This window comes from Papaver somniferum, chromosome 8, assembly GCF_003573695.1.
Source record: "Papaver somniferum cultivar HN1 chromosome 8, ASM357369v1, whole genome shotgun sequence".
Classification (NCBI taxonomy): domain Eukaryota; kingdom Viridiplantae; phylum Streptophyta; class Magnoliopsida; order Ranunculales; family Papaveraceae; genus Papaver; species Papaver somniferum.
Genome location: NC_039365.1, coordinates 118,228,418 through 118,247,812, shown reverse-complemented (window position 1 = coordinate 118,247,812; position 19,395 = coordinate 118,228,418). Strand labels below are relative to the sequence as shown.

General features: G+C 37.4%; 1 protein-coding gene across 2 annotated transcripts; it reads right to left on the bottom strand.

Annotated features, from left to right (window-relative positions):
* Positions 1 to 309: 309 nt before the first annotated feature.
* On the bottom strand, positions 310 to 4,881 carry LOC113302757. 2 transcript variants are annotated; one of them, XR_003337085.1, is made up of 2 exons: positions 608 to 4,881; positions 310 to 504 (listed from the first exon to the last, which is right to left on the bottom strand). XR_003337085.1 is itself a non-coding variant. In XM_026551697.1 (2 exons), the coding sequence occupies exons 1-2, from the start codon at positions 4,212 to 4,214 to the stop codon at positions 441 to 443; spliced, it is 462 nt and encodes a 153-aa protein (XP_026407482.1). In that variant the 5' UTR covers positions 4,215 to 4,869; the 3' UTR covers positions 310 to 440. The 2 variants fall into 2 exon arrangements, 1 of the variants encoding a protein (XP_026407482.1); XM_026551697.1 differs by having other exon boundaries at positions 3,817 to 4,869.
* Positions 4,882 to 19,395: the final 14,514 nt, after the last annotated feature.

The following is a 19,395-nucleotide window of genomic DNA, read 5'->3' as shown; positions in this document are numbered from 1 at the left end:
TCTCCACGCTCCACAATATTGATTAAGTCTTCCAATCACGAGCAGTACACGTTTAAACTCGTGTAAGTTTGTGTTTATCCTCCAACTCACTGTTTGGATTAAACCAAGTTATCCAGCCAAATTTGATCGAAAAAAACACCCATACCAGCTTTTCTATGACATATCACATCTACCCATGAAGTTTCAGCGATTGAATCGCACAAAAACTCCTCCAAAATCCGATCGAAAAATCTGCCTGTGAAAAGAAATATTTTCACGCCAAAATACTTTTTTTGAATTTGTGAAGAAGGTCACCCCTTATACAGTGGTCGCCCCTTATCCGTTGTTGGAGTCCGAATAACACATGTCCTTTGGGGTGCCTTAAGTAATTTTTTTGGGGTGTTTCCAGCATTTTTTCTGAGTTCCTCCGGGGCATTTCTGGGATGTTTTTAGTCACTATCCTAGGGTGTAAAACACCACTTTTCGAGCCAATTTCGCCGCAAGAGCTTATTTTTCCAAAAACATCTACAAAAACATTAAATAACACAATAAGTATTTAATCGAGTCTAACAATACAGAACATTGAGGACAAATTAGACACAAAAACGTGTCTATCAAACAACATCACCTGCAACTTCACATTCTTGCATATGATCTAAATACTTCTCATTTCAACCCTTCCACTAACACAACAATTTCAGCTCGGATTATTCACCATTAGAACACCACCAGCACGAGTTCCTGGCAGTTCAATAGATCCATCTGCAACTCAATGCAATCACCAATCATGTACATACATCTAACTGTCATCACCACCAGACTATACTTGCGCCGGCCTAACACAATGAATTCCCAATTTCTGTTCAAATCAATATCACCACCACCATTACAGTTTCAACACTAACAACCCACTGTGATTCTCACCACTACCACGTCTTTTCTACTTCCCCAACTCAACACCAGTTCATTCCAATTCTAAACCATATCTGCAACTCATACTAGCCAAACATCACTATAACCCATAACAACACCACCAGATTATCTCCAACTGCAGCTTACCAAACTGCAATGGCAACACCAAACCACCAATTCCATCACAGCACCTACACCATCTGGTTCAACTTCAGATCCTTCATCATTTCTAATACAGTAATCTCCTCACGGCAACAACATCCACCAATGCACAATCACCCTGAATCTCTACCAATTCAATTCTCTTATCATTTAAACATAAACCCATGCCCTGTAACTCAAACAAAAACTAAACTTCAACCACATTTCTCATAGGAAATCATAATCACTCAGTAATAGAAACAAAACTATGCAATTTCAACTTAAAAGGTCGATTATCTCTGAATCGATTCTTCAATTCTCCTTGAAACTACAGCAACCCACCAACTAGGTTTATTCAACATCATTTCAAGATTAACAACAAGCACCCCTCAATCCTCATCAACAGCTCTCAATCTCAAATCATCTTTTCTCTAATTCGAACCCAAATCAACAATCAAAACCTTTGATTAAACAAACCCATCCTGTAAATCATCTAACTCATCTTATTCCTTACTCGAATCGAACTCCAAACTAATTTATAGAAACCCTATTCTCAATTTGGGGAAGAACAGAAACCCTAGCTTCCTTTGAAATAGAATTAAACTCCATAATCTTCACTATCAATAACCCTTCGTGGATCTTTACCAACTGACTAACAACTCAAAATCATGAATTGATTCTTCAATTTCATCGACTGATGAAGAACAGGAGAAGAAGAACGAAAAGAAGAAAGAATAAGAGAGAAGACGAAAAAAGAGAAAATGATTTCCTTCTCGATTAGGTTTTGGTAGATAAGACCAAGGGGAAACCCTAAACACATATTGTCCGCGATAAGGAAAGGCCGGGTCGGTCTAATGGTAAAAAGACTAATTTTCCCTTTATGCTAACCTGATGATTTCTTCTTCGCCCAGTATCCGAACGACACGTTCGTGTAGTCCATTCCGCGCAACTTTTCGAGACTTATCCAACGGTACTAGTTTCGTATCTAGATCGTTGTTAGATTAGTTTCTATTAGTTAAAGTTCGAGTTACACTAATCGAGTAATTAGCGACTAAGACGTCCCTTGACTAGTCTAATAGCGTTGACATCCTTGAGGGTCCTTACATGTTGCGTCCAGGAAGTAAAGTAGACATCCTCAATCGGTCCAGTTCTAATGAAGAAATCTTCAAATTCGCTAATACTTTATCAGCGCCACTTCGACCATTATTACAATCAACCACTACTGGAGCCTCTTTCAGAACATGAGTATGTTGACGTTTAATTCTCATAAATGAGCCACGCGTGACATACAAAGGTGCATCATTCCTCCAAAGAGAAAGATGACTAACAAAGATAAACCAAGACATGTTTCCTCCAAACATAAGAATTGTATGATACTGATTGGAAAAAAAAAACATGAAGAAAAACTCCTCAGAAAACTGCCTGGAAGAAGATCCAAACCACTGAAACAACCAAATATACCACTCATCATTATTAACCAGATTCTCCTTAAACTTGTACCAATCATATGAACTGACATCCCAAGCCCCCGAAGGTGATAACTGGCTTAAATGTATGACAACGAAATATGTCCAGCATAAGAGTAAATTGAAGACCAGCAGATCATCCCAAGCACTCATGGAACTAGACTGATTCAAAAAAGAATCCTTAAGAACAACCAGCCAAATAAAAATCGCATGACCAGATTCATCTTAAACTTGTACCAACCATATGAATAGACATCCCAAGCCCCCGAAGGTGATAACTGTCTTAAAGGTATGACAACGAAATATGTCCAACATAAGAGTAAATTGAAGACTAGCAAACCATCCCAAGAATTCAAGGAATTAGACTGATTCTGCATAAACCACTGAAGTTCCATCGGAGACCACATACAAGGTTCATATCTAATTTCCTCATCAGCATGCCAATAGAAAACATCAGCTTTTCCTTCAATTTTTATATCACGAAGTAAAGAACCACAAAGACATACAACTAAACAGAAAGAATTTCCATCAATATCAGAACAAACTCCTAAACATCCATTGTTATAATAAGACATCCAAACAATTTCATCCTCCAAATTAAACAATCGCCTTCTATCATTTTCCATCAGGGTCAGAGAGATTAAGCCATTCCACTCACGAGAGAACCAATAGAGATCTAATTATATCTGTCGATAGGTTAGAGCTCTGACGACTAAGAGCTTATAGAAGACTCTACTGGTACAATAAGGGACAAGATCATCTTTCTGATTCTGACCCATGCCTCCATAGTCCCCAACATACAGCTCCTCTATCTTATCAACCCCACAAGAATGCAGTAAAAGGCCAACACTCAAAAGAATTACTAGCCAGCGAGGAATACCATCCATATTAATCACCGTGAATACTCATGACCCCAAATGATTGACAATCCCTCTTCATATAATCAAGCAATTGCAACTGAACTTGTTTTAGAATTGTAATAATAGAAAGCACGGGATCATTAATGTGATGAGAACTATCATTTTCATATAACGAGAACATCCAGGATATCACGAATAAAGTAACAAGAGCAATTAAGTAATCTTTATCATCAGCAAACCAGAAAAAAACAAGCGCAATTAAAGAACATTGCCAGAGGTAAAAGAGATAATAATCCAAAAGTATTTGTCTTTGGGCAGAGGATAAGGCCAAATAAAGTTCACGTGAATAAACCAACAACCAAAATTGTCTTCTTCGTCAGATAAAACTTGATAAATCCTGAGAGAATTAAGATGGGACCATAAAGGATAGTACTTCAAAGGGCTAATAAGATATATACCTTGTTTGGAGAGTTCCGTCAATTTCATCGGACAACTTGAAATTCAGATCATCGGAGACTCCATCGCCGTCCACATAAACACCCCAAATCAGAATAGCACTGTGAAACTTTCCAAAAACAGTAAATCTTGCTTGACAATTGATCTCCTGAGATCTGTTGAAACCCCTACTCATGAGAGAGGGAACTTTACTGGTAATGGAAGCTTGATAGTGAGCAAAGTCATCTAAAAATTCATTTTCACTAGCTTGCATTCTGTTATAGTCACCATCACCCAAGTTGAGACCATTGAAAGTATTACAAAGAAAATCAATCTCAATCAAAGAGATTAGGGACTGTTCTTGAGAAATAGTTTCAAAATCCAGATTATCAAATAGACAACATAATAAATCAATTTCCATGATAGAAATCAAACAGAAAGAGATTAGAAGAAGACTTGTCCAGAAGAGTAGAATAAAGGCTAGAGAGGAAAGCAAACTACACAACTCAATTGATTAAACCTTGCAACAGACTCAAAACAATTCCAACAAACAAAGAAGAAACTTTCAAAAAACAAAAGGAGATTACGAAGATCTACCAAATACGAAGAGGAGACATAAGAAAAACAAGCACCAGAACTAAGAAATTGAAGAAAAACAGAACTACCAGGAGATTATAAAACAATCAGAGAAAAAGAAAAGAGAGATTTAGATATCGAAGAAGAGAAGTATAGAAAATATATAAGAATTGAGAGAACTTATGAGAAAAAAAAGGGGAAGAAACAAGCGGTTTTCGTTAAGATCTATAAGATTGTAGGTGGTTTTATCAAACGAAAGGGAGAATTTTTTCTAAGGATTTGGGAAACTATACGACTGCTTCTCTCTCATTTTTCTAAGAATTTAATAGACCTTCTTCAAAACAAGATACAAGAGAGCTGGAAGGGAGCCGAGCAAAAAGTTGCGCTCCAATCCCTCCTTCTGAATAATTATGACCGGTTATACCTTGGTCCATAGGTTAGGTTGTAACTGATTCTAGCATGAATTCATACACAAAGCTGTTCTAGGCATAATTTTTACATACGATGTCCGAATTTAGTGATTTTTGGATCGTTTTAACCGTATAAACAAGAAATACACATATATGACCTGTAGATATCAACACCATAAACTCAAAATTACCTTTTCTATCAAATTATCAATTATGGATTGATAAGGTATGAGTAAAGAAGAGAAAAATCTCTCTGAAGATGTTAATTAGTCATATAATAACCGGGAGGTCATGTGCTCAGTTTTCATGTGCTTTCTCACTTTTCAAAAGATTAATCATAAAGGTGAGCATGCACATCCCAAAATAAATAGGTTGTGTTGAGTTGAGCCTTGTCTTGTTTGTCACAGGTGATTAAGACAGAATGATCATTCTTGACATCTTGCTTGGTTTGCTTTCTCTTGTTCCATCTCTTATATCTTTTCTTTAATTTGTGATGGAGAGTAGTCATTATCACAACATTCATCGTACAAGAGACTTTAGACAACAAGATGTCTTTCCTTAGTTGATAGAAACATTTTTGTGTCTAAATTGTCCTCAATGTCTATATTGTTGGAACTCGATTTTTGTACTAATATTGTTTTTTTATGTATTTTTAGGTATTTTCGGAAAATAAATATTGTTGGAAAATTCGGCTCGAAAAGTTGCTCGGAGCACCCCGGAGGACATTTGCTATACGGACCCCCATTTTTGCTAACTGTCACCCACGGCTATATGTAGCCCATTTTTGTCCACATCACCAATTTTTGTCCACAACACCCATCTTCTTCAAATTCAAATATAAATTTTGGCGGAAAAATATTCACATATTTTCAGTTCGTGATTTGGAGGGGTTATAATGTGATTCAATGGCTGAAACTTCATGGGAAGACTTTATTTAGCTTAACAGGCGTGGTAGGGTCGTTGGAATTGATCCAGTTTGGCTGGATAATCGTTGGGAAGAAAACAGAGGTGTGTGTGCAAAGAGAGGAGATATTCACGGGATTTGCATGAGTTGGAGAGAGTTTGCGCATGTTGGGAAGACTCTAACAACTGTTGGAAGCGTGTACGAGGTAAAAAAGGAGAAGTTGACATCCACAGACGCGTGAAGGAATCAAGAATCGGAAGAAAATATTCCAGAAAATATTTTCTTCACTGCCGGATATATGAAGATAATTTTGAGTTATTACGGAGGATTTTCTTCACCTGTTGGATATAAATATGTTGTTGAGGTTTCGAGGAAGGGAAAGGGGGAGTTTGGGAGAGTTAGAGAGCATCACAGAGCCGAAAAATCGAGTTGCAGAGAACACCATTTCTGCTGCTGCAGAACTGAAGAACACGAAGAACAGACTGATGAAGATATTCGTTTATCAACAGTGACAACGACAGACACGTGAGGGTCGCAGAGAGACAACAACAACAGTTCTCTTTTATTGTTCTTTGTAACAGTGTTTTGCAACAATTATAAACGTTGCAAATACCCGATTTTTCATTATTTTCTCTCCATTTCATCTTTGTAAACAAATTTTGAGCATAAATCAATACTTTGAGCAAGTTTATACAATGATGAGCTAAACCCATCCTCTGGGCGAAGGAGGAAGCTATTTCACCAATAAAATGTGGTAATCTCTATTTTATTTAATTTATGCAATTATTATATGATTATTTGCCTTGATAAATAAATAGAAAAAAAATGGTTTTTGTTAAACAATTGTTATCTCAATTGATAGAGCATGCTAGCCTAGGGTTTTGATGTCCCATACTTTCGATTTACAATTGTTATTTCTAAAAAAAATCAACTTTTGCAATATTTAGAATCAATTTGAATGAAGGATTTGCATAATTATAATTAGAGAATATAAAATCACTTTGATATTGGTAATTAGTGGAATCCATAGCCCCAGTTTTCTCCATATTTTTCATATCACTTTTATTTAAGTTTCCTATATTTTTATTTAAAATTAAGTCTAAAATAATCTTCCTTCACAAGTCTCAACGAACCTTTTTACTAAAACAACTTTGAAAATACATCAAATTTTTGGCGCCGCCGACGCGGACTTGTCTTTAGGCTAGAGTTTTTAGATTTTTTTTTTAGGTTTTTTTTATTTGTTCTTCTTTACGTTTTTGGGTTTTTGTCTTTTTCTTTCAGATTTTGGAATTTGGAGCGAAAGAAAATTTTGCCAAAGCTTTTGGTGAATACTTAAAGACTGGAGTAAAAGGCAAAGCGAAAGGAGCGAAAGAAGAAGATTTTTTTTTTATATAAAAAAAGAGAGAGACATTTTTATTTTTGTAGATTTTTTTTTTAGACTTTCTTTTTCTTTTGCACTTTATATTTTTGGACTTTGGACTTTGAATTTTGGGACATTATTTTTTAAACCCTACGGAAGGGTGGTTTATATATAAACTGTTTGCAGAGAAGGACGGTGATTACGATATCACCTCGGCCCCTCGGGTTCGTACATGACATAGGAGTCGTGGCCCGAGTCGACTACAAAGGTTCATCCCCCGTCTGGTACGGGAGGTAAGTTTGTCGAAACACTCGTGAATCCCCTGTCAGCGAGTTACTGTCTTCCTTCGTATGCATATATGTTGAGGACTTGAAAACGGCTGCTTTAATTTCCTAGTAAAGGGCAAGGACTGGCCATACAAGATAAGGGTTCGGATTTCATCACCGTTCTCTTCTTGCCCGCCTTCGGAAAACGATACCAAACACGAACCTAAGCCTAAAATTTTGACTAGAACGAGACCGATAGGGTAACGAGCTTAACAGGAAAGTCATTCGAAAGATATTGGTTACTCTTTTAAGCATACTTCGAAGTTCTTGACGGTTTCTGTAAGTTGAATGCGTGACTGCGCCGCCTTGTAATACCGGTGAGGCCTTGGGTATCAAAGCTCCACCGAGCTTCCCTCGCCTCTATTCAACTTACTTTAACTCGGATTGATTCCAGGGGTTTGCTTAAATTGTAACGAATTCCCGTTCGAAGGATTAGAAGCTGGTCTAGAAACAATCTAAGTGGAGCCATCATGCTTTTTGTTTGCTAGAAATCAGTAGGTTTGCTGTGGTGGAGTCAGCCTTGTTTGTGTTTGCATAGAACATCCCTTCCTTTTTAGGACTTTTCTTTTTGATTTTGTTTTTCTAGTGTATGCCCGAAGTTTTTAAACGGGCTTGGAAAAGAAACACTCTAGGTCGTTTGATTAGTGACAAACCTAGTAGTTCTTCTTGTGAAGGGGGGGAGCTCGAAGACTCTTCTTTTGAGAGCCCCGTTTTTGGAAACTTCAGTTTTGAGAATCTGTCTCTTCGTGAGGAAAGTACCCCTAGTACTCCTAGTCCTTTGGTAGTGCCAGAAATGGCAACTTTGAAAGCTTTGCTAAACCCAACTAGGACCTCTCGTCCGTCTTGTATCAAGTTAGCTGAAACCGAGGCAAATTATGAACTGAAACCTGGGACTTTACAGATGCTCCCAATGTTTTTAGGGAAGGAGAATGAGAACCCCTATTTTCATGTTAGGGAATTTGAGGAAGTTTGTAGTACTCTGAAAATTAAAAACCTAAGTGATGATGCGTTGAAACTTAGGTTATTCCCCTTTTCCTTAAAAGATAAAGCCAAATCTTGGCTGTATAGTTTGGACTCTGAGTCAATTGAAACCTATGACCAACTTACTTCTGCCTTTATACATAAGTTTTTCCCAAGGCATAAAACATCGTCTATTAGGACACAAATATGTACTTTTGCCCAACAAGAGGGAGAATCTTTATATAGGTACTTAGAAAGGTTCAATGACTTGATATCTCAATGTCCTCATCATGGTTTGGAGAAGGTTAGGTTAGTTCAGATCCTCTACGAGGGTTTAGATTATTCAACAACAACCATGGTTGAGTCCTTATGCACAGGTGGGTTTGAGAATAAAACTGTTGATGAAGCGATGACATTTTTGAATGAAATCGCCGATAAGACCCAACAATGGGAAAATAGTAGGGAACCCCAGAAAACAATTCTTCTAAGTAGAGGAAATGTTAATAGGGTAGAAGGATCTCATGAGTCAGATGCCAAAATAAGCTATAGCCAAAAGGTTAGAAGCCTTAGAATTAGGTCATTCTAGTGGTAGTAGTGGAAGAAATGAGCCTTTTTGGGAAGGCCATGCTATTGAAGAGCAAGCCAATGCTCTTTATAACAACACTAGGTTTGATAACCGACAGAAGTTTGACCCATATTCAGAAACCTATAACCCTGGCTGGAGAAACCATCCAAACCTTTCTTGGTCCAAGGGCCAGAATCAAGGTCAGTCTAGTAATGCTCAGGTTCCCCCAGGTTTTGGCTATACTAAGAATCCTTCAGCTCCGGCACAGTTTCAGAACCCTTCGGATAAGAAGATTATGAGTTTAGAAGAGTCTCTTGCTTTGTTAACTCGTAACACTGTGCAGTTTCAGCAATCTGTTGCTCAAGGTTTAGAAGAAAATAAGAGAATAGGTCAGGCTAACTCTCAGGCTATTTCCGAGTTGAAAACCCAGGTTAGTCAGATAAATGAGTCTTTAAGAGAAAGAGGTAAGTTTCCTAGTCAGACTCAACCCAACCCTAGAGGAATTAATGAAATAGGTGAAAGACCATCTGATCATGTGAATGCTATTAAAACCCTTAGGAGTGGTAGAGATAGACAACAAGGTTTCCATGCCTGATAGTGAACATGTGTAGTTCACCCTTCTGAACCAGAAACTGAGGAGACTGATAGAGTCTCTAAAGAGACCAATGAGGGTCATATTGAGCCCGGCTTTGTCCCTAGAGCCCCATTCCCACAGCTGCTAGTTCCAACTAAGAGGGAGTCCAATTTTAATGATATATTGGAGGTTTTTAAGCAGGTAACTATCAACCTTCCACTACTAGATGCAATTAAGCAGATTCCCTCTTATGCCAAGTTTCTCAAGGATATGTGTACGCGAAAGCGAAAGCTTAATGTCCAGAAGAAAGCCTTTCTAGCTAGTCACGTGAGTTCTATTATTCAGAATACCACTACTCCTAAGTATAAAGACCCAGGGTCCCCTACCATTTCTTGCACAATAGGTAAATACCGTGTTGAGAAAGCGTTGCTTGACTTAGGAGCTAGTGTGAACTTACTACCATATCATGTGTACCTTAAGCTAGGACTTGGTGAGATGAAACCTACCCAGATGACACTTCAGTTAGCTGATAGGTCCGTTAAAATTCCTCGTGGTGTGATCGAGGATGTTCTCATAGAGGTTGACAAGTTTATTTATCCAGTGGATTTTGTTATCCTAGATACCCAACCTGTCCCTGACCCAGAGAACCAGATACCGGTAATTTTAGGTCGCCCGTTTTTAGCTACATCCAATGCGATCATTAACTGTCGAAATGGTATTATGAAATTGTCTTTGGTAATATGACTATTGAGCTGAACATTTTTAATATTAGTAAGCTACCCTCTGAACTAGATGACTCGAACATAGAAGAGGTGAACATGATAGGAACATTAGTCGAGGAGTCATTACCAAACACTTTGTTAGAAGATCCATTAGAGAAATGCCTAGCTCACTTTGGGATTGATTTTGATGATGATAATGTGATTAATGAGGTGAATGCTTTGTTAGATTCAACCCCTTTGTTAGATACTAGTAATGGATGGAAACCTAAAGTCGAACCACTACCAGTTTCTAGTCTACCCTAGTTCCTTCGTTAGAAGAGCCTCCTAAGTTGGACCTAAAACCATTGCCAGATTCCCTGAAATATAGGTTTTTAGGCCCGTCTGAGACTTTACCTGTGATTATTTCTTCCGTCTTGGATAGTGACCAGGAAAGTAGGCTAGTAACCGTCCTTCAAAACAACAAGGAAGCTTTAGGGTGGACCATAGCTGACATTAAGGGTATAAGTCCCACTGTTTGTATGCATCAGATCTATTTAGAGAGTGATACCAAACCTTCTAGGGAGATGCAACGTCGACTAAACCCTAATATGAAAGAGGTAGTTCGAAACGAGGTCCTTAAGTTGTTAGATGCAGGCATTATCTACCCCATTTCAGACAGTAAGTGGGTCAGCCCCGTTCAGGTTGTTCCCAAGAAATCCGGTATTACTGTAGTCCAGAATGATAACAATGAGTTAATCCCGACCCGAGTGACCACGGGTTGGCGTGTTTGTATTGACTATAGGAAATTGAACAAGGTCACTAGGAAGGACCACTTTCCCCTTCCCTTCATCGACCAGATGCTAGAGAGATTAGCTGGACATAGTCACTACTGCTTTTTAGATGGCTATTCTGGATATAATCAGATCGTTATTGCCCCAGAAGACCAGGAGAAAACCACTTTTACCTGTCCCTTTGGTACCTTTGCGTATAGACGCATGCCTTTTGGGCTTTGTAATGCCCCTGCGACTTTTCAGCGTTGCATGATGAGCATATTTTCTGACATGGTAGAACGGTTCTTAGAGGTCTTTATGGATGATTTTTCAGTGTTTGGTTCGTCTTTCGATGAGTGCTTGCATCATTTGTCACTAGTGTTGACTAGGTGTAAGGAAAAATTTAGTGCTTAATTGGGAGAAATGTCACTTCATGGTTCGTTCAGGAATTGTTTTAGGGCATATCGTATCTTCTAAGGGTATAGAGGTAGATAAAGCCAAAGTTGACCTTATTAAACTTTACAGGTCCCAAAAACCGTAAGAGATATTAGGTCATTCTTAGGGCATGCAGGTTTTTATCGTCGATTCATTAAGGATTTTAGCTTAATTTCTAGACCTCTTTGCAATTTGCTTGCAAAAGATGTTAAGTTTGTCTTTGATGATGCTTGTTTAGAGGCTTTTGAGAAGCTTAAGAATTTACTCACTACCGCCCCCATAGTCCAGGCACCCAACTGGAACCTACCCTTTGAGATCATGTGTGATGCTTCAGATTATGCTATTGGTGTTGTGCTAGGTCAGCGAGAAAACAAATTACTTCATGTGATTTACTATGCTAGCAAAACTCTGAATGATGCCCAGTTGAACTATACCACTACTGAGAAGGAACTGTTAGCCATTGTGTTTGCCTTAGACAAGTTTAGACCCTATCTCTTAGGTTCTAAGATCATCATATATACTGATCATGCTGCTTTGAAATATCTTTTGTCTAAGAAGGATACAAAACCTAGATTGATTAGGTGGATCCTTTTGTTGCAAGAGTTTTCTCCAGACATTAGAGACAAAAAGGGTGCCGAAAATGTTGTAGCAGACCACTTGTCTAGGCTAGTTGTTAGTTCCCCTGATGATTCCCTTCCTATAAGGGATAGCTTTCCTGATGAACAATTGTTCTTTGTTACCCAATTACCTTGGTATGCGAATATAGTGAACTATCTTGTTACTGGTCGAATGCCCCAACATTGGGGTAAACAAGATCGTTCTAGGTTTTTAGCTGAGGTTAAGCACTTCTTCTGGGATGATCCTTATTTGTTTAAGTATTGTCCAGACCAGATTATTAGGAGATGTATACCTGAGAGTGACCAGTCCAGTATTATTTCTTTTGTCATGATCATGCTTGTGGGGGTCACTTTAGTGCTAGGAAAACTGCTGCTAAGATATTGCAGTGTGGATTCTATTGGCCTTCGTTGTTTAAAGACTCCCACAGTTACTGTGTGACTTGTGAACGTTGCCAGAAATTAGGAACCATTTCCCGTAGGAACATGATGCCCTTGAACCCTATTTTAGTTGTGGAAGTCTTTGATGTGTGGGGTATTGACTTTATGGGTCCGTTTCCTAATTCTTTTGGTAACTTATACATCCTTGTCGCTGTAGACTATGTCTCTAAGTGGATTGAGGCGGCTGCGTGTAAAACCAATGACCATAGGGTTGTGATTGAGTTCTTGAAAAATAATATACTTACACGTTTTGGTACACCGCGAGCTATAATTAGTGATGGAGGGTCGCACTTTTGTAATGGACCTTTTAGGCTTTTGATGAAGAAATATGGTATTACACATAAGGTAGCTACCCCGTATCATCCACAGACTAGTGGTCAGGTAGAAGTTTCCAATAGGGAGATAAAACGTATATTAGAGAAAACAGTTAATCCTAATCGGAAAGACTGGTCGTCTAGGCTTACTGATGCCTTATGGGCTTACCGAACTGCGTTTAAGACCCCCATTGGAATGTCACCTTATCGACTTGTGTATGGCAAGGCATGTCACTTACCTGTTGAGTTAGAACATAGAGCTTATTGGGCTGTTAAGCAGCTAAATTTTTCACTTGACAAGGCAGGAGCCCATAGGAAACTCCAGCTCAATGAGTTGGAAGAGATTCGTAGAGATGCATACGATAGTGCTAAGGAGTATAAGAACAAAATGAAACTTGTGCATGATAGAAATATCTTAAGAAAGTCATTTTCTCCAGGTCAAAAAGTTCTTCTGTATGATACCCGCTTGCATCTTTTCCCTGGGAAGTTACGTTCTCGGTGGACGGGTCCTTTTATTGTTCGCACTGTCTTTCCTCATGGAGCTGTTGAGATCGAGACACCGGATGGTAGTAGTTCTTCAAAGGTTAACGGTCAGAGATTGAAACCCTTTTTAGAGCCCTTTCCTACAGATGATATTGAGGAGGTCCCTCTGGAGGACCCTGTTTACCCTTGATTGACCATCGAGGCGATTGTATGTTGTTGTATATTAGTTTTTGATTTCTCTCTTCACCCAGGTACTATCTTTCCGACTTCTCTCTTTACTAATTCCTCATGTTACTTTACTGTTTGGTATTGCTCTTTCATTAGAAACATTGAGGACAATGTTAGATTTAAGTTTGGGGGTAGGGAAGAAACTTTTTGTTAGCTTTTATTTGCAATAAATAAACTCCAGAGCCTAGAAATTTATGCCTATTAAGGATGGCACTAACCAATCTAAGTGGATGGAAGCATTTTGGTTATAGGAGTTGAGGAACCAATCTGACTAGATGGCAACATCTAAAGAGTCTATTCATAAAAGCACAGACTCAGGTGTTAGAAATAACATGATATTTCACCATATCTCGTTGAGTCCTTTTCACTTCTGTTTTTATTTTGTTTTGTTTTTAAACTATGTTTCTCTAAGTGATTAGGTGGGGCTCACGATTCAAGTTGTTACCAATGCTAGGGTGAATTAGAGTGATTGAGATACAAAAAAAAAAAAAAAAGACCAGACCATTGACCAACTGGAATAAATTCAATAAAGTCGACCACTGGAACCCTTGTATATGCCAGTTGTGTTGACCTAGAGTTAGGATTATCGACCACTGGTACCCTTGTATATGCCAGTGTGCTGATATTAGTCAGACCGGTATCTCAGTCCATTAGGATAGGTTCATTTTGGCGGAGGCCTTCAGACAGAAATGAGAAACACCGTTCACCTAGTAAACATCAAAACCATCTATGTGTTTCTATATCCATCTTCTTGATCTATCCATGTGATTAGTTTTGACTCCGGATATTGATGTCCATAATGCCACTAGCTGAGTAGAGCTCTGTCACTTCATATGAATTTTAGTATGCTTGAGTGCAAACTCGTGTACAACAATTGGAATTTCGCATCAGGGTACTTCCTACTGTAGTCAATAAGTATGCCAACCAAGGAGATTCTTTAGCGCCTTCCAAGGTTCCGTGTAGATAGCTAGGATCTGGAGTATAAAGGTTTTGTGGGTATACCTCTGGTAAGCCCTCCGGAGACAACACTCCGCCACTAGGGCCACCTAGCGGTTTAACGGCTTGCTGCACGTGCTAAGAGTAGTCATTTTTATTTTCTAGATTTGCTCGAGGACTAGCAAATAATAAGTTTGGGGGTATTTGATAGACACATTTTTGTGTCTAAATTGTCCTCAATGTCTATATTGTTGGAACTCGATTTTTGTACTAATATTGTTTTTTTATGTATTTTTAGGTATTTTTGGAAAATAAATATTGTTGGAAAATTCGGCTCGAAAAGTTGCTCGGAGCACCCCAGAGGACATTTGCTATACGGACCCCCATTTTTGCTAACTGTCACCCACGACTATATGTAGCCAATTTTTGTCCACATCACCCATTTTTGTCCACAGCACCCATCTTCTTCAAATTCAAATATAAATTTTGGCGGGAAAATATTCACAGATTTTCAGTTCGTGATTTGGAGGGGTTATAATGTGATTCAATGGCTGAAACTTCTTGGGAAGACTTTATTTAGCTTAACAGGCGTGGTAGGGTCGTTGGAATTGATCCAGTTTGGCTTGATAATCGTTGGGAAGAAAAAAGAGGTGTGAATGCAAAGAGAGGAGATATTCACGGGATTTTCATGAGTTGGAGAGAGTTTGCGCATGTTGGGAAGACTCTAACAACTGTTGGAAGCATGTACGAGGTAAAAAAGGAGAAGTTGACATCCACAGACGCGTGAAGGAATCAAGAATCGAAAGAAAATATTCCAGAAAATATTTTCTTCACTGCCGGATATATGAAGATAATTTTGAGTTATTACGGAGGATTTTCTTCACCTGTTGGATATAAATATGTTGCTGAGGTTTAGAGGAAGGGAGAGGGGGAGTTTGGGAGAGTTAGAGAGCATTACAGAGCCGAAAAATCAAGTTGCAGAGAACACCATTTCTGCTGCTGCAGAACTGAAGAACACGAAGAACAGACTGACGAAGACAGTCGTTTATCAACAGTGACAACGACAGACACGTGAGGGTCGCAAAGAGACAACAACAGCAGTTCTCTTTTATCGTTCTTTGTAACAGTGTTTTGCAACAATTATAAACGTTGCAAATACCCGATTTTTCATTATTTTCTCTCCATTTCATCTTTGTAAACAAATTTTGAGCATGAATCAATACCTTTGAGCAAGTTTATACAATGATGAGCTGAACCCATCCTCTGGGGCGACGGAGGAAGCTATTTCGCCAATAAAATGTGGTAATCTCTATTTTATTTAATTTATGCAATTATTATGTGATTATTTGCCTTGATAAATAAATAGAAAAAAAAATGATTTTTGTTAAACAATTGTTATTTCAATTGATGGAGCATGCTATCCTAGGGTTTTGATGTCCCATACTTTCGATTTACAATTGTTATTTCTAAAAAAAATCAACTTTTGCAATATTTAGAATCAATTTGAATGAAGGATTTGCATAATTATAATTAGAGAATATAAAATCACTTTGATATTGGTAATTAGTGGAATCCATAGCCCCAGTCTTCTCCATATTTTTCATATCACTTTTATTTAAGTTTCCTATATTTTTATTTAAAATTAAGTCTAAAATATTCTTCCTTCACAAGTCTCAACGAACCTTTTTACAACAACAACTTTGAAAATACATCATTAGTCATTCAAGAAGACTCTCAAAATATTGTTACCAACATTTATCAATTGAGCGTCATTCTTATGACTAACATTTGTTCCCTCTTTGGATATGGAGGACTTCGGGACCCATTTATAGATGGGTTTCGCATGAGCGGTTTTCTCCGGCATACCATTAGGACCATTTCCCTATTAGATAATTTACGAACCTTTATCCATTTTGGAACATCAGATCTTGTATTCGTATTTACAAAGTCATATCTCTTTCTAATTGGGTATTTTATGAGATGGCCTTGTCGAGCGATAGACAAAACTCGAACTATCATTATAATAATTCTTTTGCCTAAACCCAGGACAATAACAATTTGAGTTCTTTCGGGAAGGAAACTTGGCCAATTCGTTTGATAAAAAATAAAGTGCATCCTGCATCTTACGAACTTTGAGTTTGAGTTCTTTCCGCGATCGACGAAGGTATAATATGTACGGAGGAGTAGCGGATTCCGATGGGTCAAAAGTTAACGTAGAAGAAGCCCAGGTGGCAGAGTCTAACTAGGGAAGGTCCGCGGTCGACAAAGGTGCAAATATATATATAGAGGATCATCAATTCTCGATGCGTCTGAAGATATTGAAGATGTCCCACATGTGGAAGGCGCTATAAATATTGAGCTTCAGTTCCAAAGGAGAGCCACGTAATTACTGAAAGAGATCTAGGGAGGGAGCTTATACTTATTGAATGCTAAGAGGAATAGTGAGATTTCTTAACTTCTAGTTTTATTTAATACCTTTGAGAGCATTGAATACCTTGTAACCACACTCAAATCTTAATAAACTCAACTACTCATTACCCCGTGGACGTAGACGAATGTTGAACCATGTAAATATCATGTGTTTATGATAACTGAGTTGCACTTAACTTATTATCGTATTTATGCTACTTGCATATTGAATAATTTCTTTTACCTGAGTATCAGTTCACCTGAGGTATCTTTACTACTTAGTATATGATCCTATGAGATGTTCATATTACGTAGACTGCCGAAAAAATAGTAGTCACAGTGTATGTATAATCGCGTTATTCGATAAGACTCAAAAGAGATCAGAGTTAACTCAATTTCTCTTATCATGTTCTAATTATTCATATAATAACATGCCTTCTTTTAGATGAGACAAAAACTAGGTTAGTTAACTAGTTTTTCTTATCAAGGAATCGAATAGACTTGAATAATCAAATCCTATATTTCGACAAGCCTGAACTAAGATCAGAATTAACTTAGTTACTCTTGTCAGGAGCCAAAGAGACTAAAACAAATGATCCCTATTTTTTTAAGAAAAAATAATCGATACCAATTCAATAAGTCAAAAATAAAAGTGACATAGTTTTTCTTAACCGGAAACAATTGAAACGCAATAATCAATCCAAACAACATAATGGAAATATAACAATTGCACCGTATTTCGTTAAGAAAAAGCAAAGTATATGCAATAAAATCAAACTTTTCTTAACAGTATAAATGCTTAACTAACACAAAAATCATACCTTATGATTTGACATGACAAACTAAGATCATAAAATTAAAGTCATAATTATTTCCTTGATTTCCACAACCACTCTCCCCACAAAGATATATCATTAAGAACCAGTTCAGTAAGAACTCCCCCCTGTAAGTTGTTATTCCCCTGCAAAACAAAAGAACAACTACAAATACAACCTTTGCATTGAAAGGTTGAAACCGGTTTTTAGCTAATACGTGCCAATAGTAAAGATAATTATTAAGGGGAAAGCCATTATTAGAGGGAAATCCGATTTTGTGGTGGATTTAAAAAAGCTTTCCCTTCATCAATAATCTGATAGCCAAATATCATGAGCATATATATAGTGAGTATATATACATTTAAAGCTCCATAAAAGGTTAATGTATTAGTTGTGAGGTTGTGGGTTCGATTTCGACGACTTTAGCTTAAAGCCTAAAACTAGTACATAATATCTTAACATGTAGGGGCATACACCTTCCAGTAATGAACACCAACATTTCAAACGATTGTGGCATTTTCATTGGCTAACTTGGAAGCCATCGAGCAAAGATACATAAGATGACGGTCGTCTCCTAAGATGGGGTTGTAGTTTTTATCATTCTCAATCATCATGACCCCATTATCATTAGCATTATGAGTAGAGGATGACTTTAGGTTGTATAAATCAATTCGACCATATCTAAATGTCCAATGGAACTTATGAATGTCAAGTTCAGTTTGAGCTTTAAATTTTGTACCATCCAGAGAGAAGATTGTCAAGTTCATCTTGAGCTTATTAAAATGATATTGTTAAGTATTTGTTCAATAAGGGAGGACCTAAAATTTGCGCAATGTTCCTCTTCACAATAATTTGTAGGGTTAAGGTTAGGGTGATATCGAAAAATCATTAGAGCGGGCATATGAATGGATGTCTAAAAATCATTTTCAGCAATTTAAGTAGAGTTAGGGTGATATCGAAACTAATAGAGGGAAAGTTTTATAAATCCACCCGAAAATCAGCTTTCCCTCTAGTAAAAACGGCTTTCCCCTTATTAATTATTATTATAGTAAAAGCTTAAACCGAAACTCATATGTTATGCTAAATACAAAAATCATGTAAACATAAATTGATAAAAGCATTATTGTGATTTTCACACAAGACACCTGTATGATCCTCACTTGTGTATTGGCATTTCTCTTTTACATGTATAGACAACGAAACTTATTAATGATGATATATATATTATTGTGTTTACAATGAAAAGAGAAAAAGAAGAGAGAAATGATTAACCAAATGGACATTAAAAATTGAACTAGTGAGTAATAAACCCAGAAAAAATGCCAAGACCAATCAACCGACTATTTATGGAATTTAAAAAAAAATTGTTAATTATATATTTTGGATAAAGGTTAATTTAGTCCATGTAAAACGTGAAAATATGAATTTAGTTCCAAACTACAAATCTTAACCATAGATCTAATCTTTTTGGCTGCATATTACACATACATATACGAAAACTCAAACTTGGGTTCCTCATATATTTTCACGATGTTGGCGTGTGTCACATGCCCATTTAATCGCCTAAAATTTTCATGGGACATGACCGACAATACTATGTGGTTCAGTGAATCAAATTCACCCACAAGTACTCATCCTTGCACACCTGTATGAAAGTATGCATCTGCCTTCACTCTTAAGGCAATACGCAATGGAAGTCTTTTCTTCTTTCTCTCTAACTCTTAATGCCCCCATAAGCATAAGAGGTTTGCTATGCATAAATGTACTCAAACAACTTCACA

Coding starts and splice junctions, on each gene's coding strand:
- LOC113302757 (XM_026551697.1), bottom strand. CDS start 4,214: ATGGAAATTGATTTATTATGTTGTCTATTTGATAATCTGGATTTTGAA. Junction 505..3,816: donor GACGGAACTCTCCAAACAAG/GTATATATCTTA, acceptor ATGTTTTTGTAG/ATGTTTTTGGAAAAATAAGC.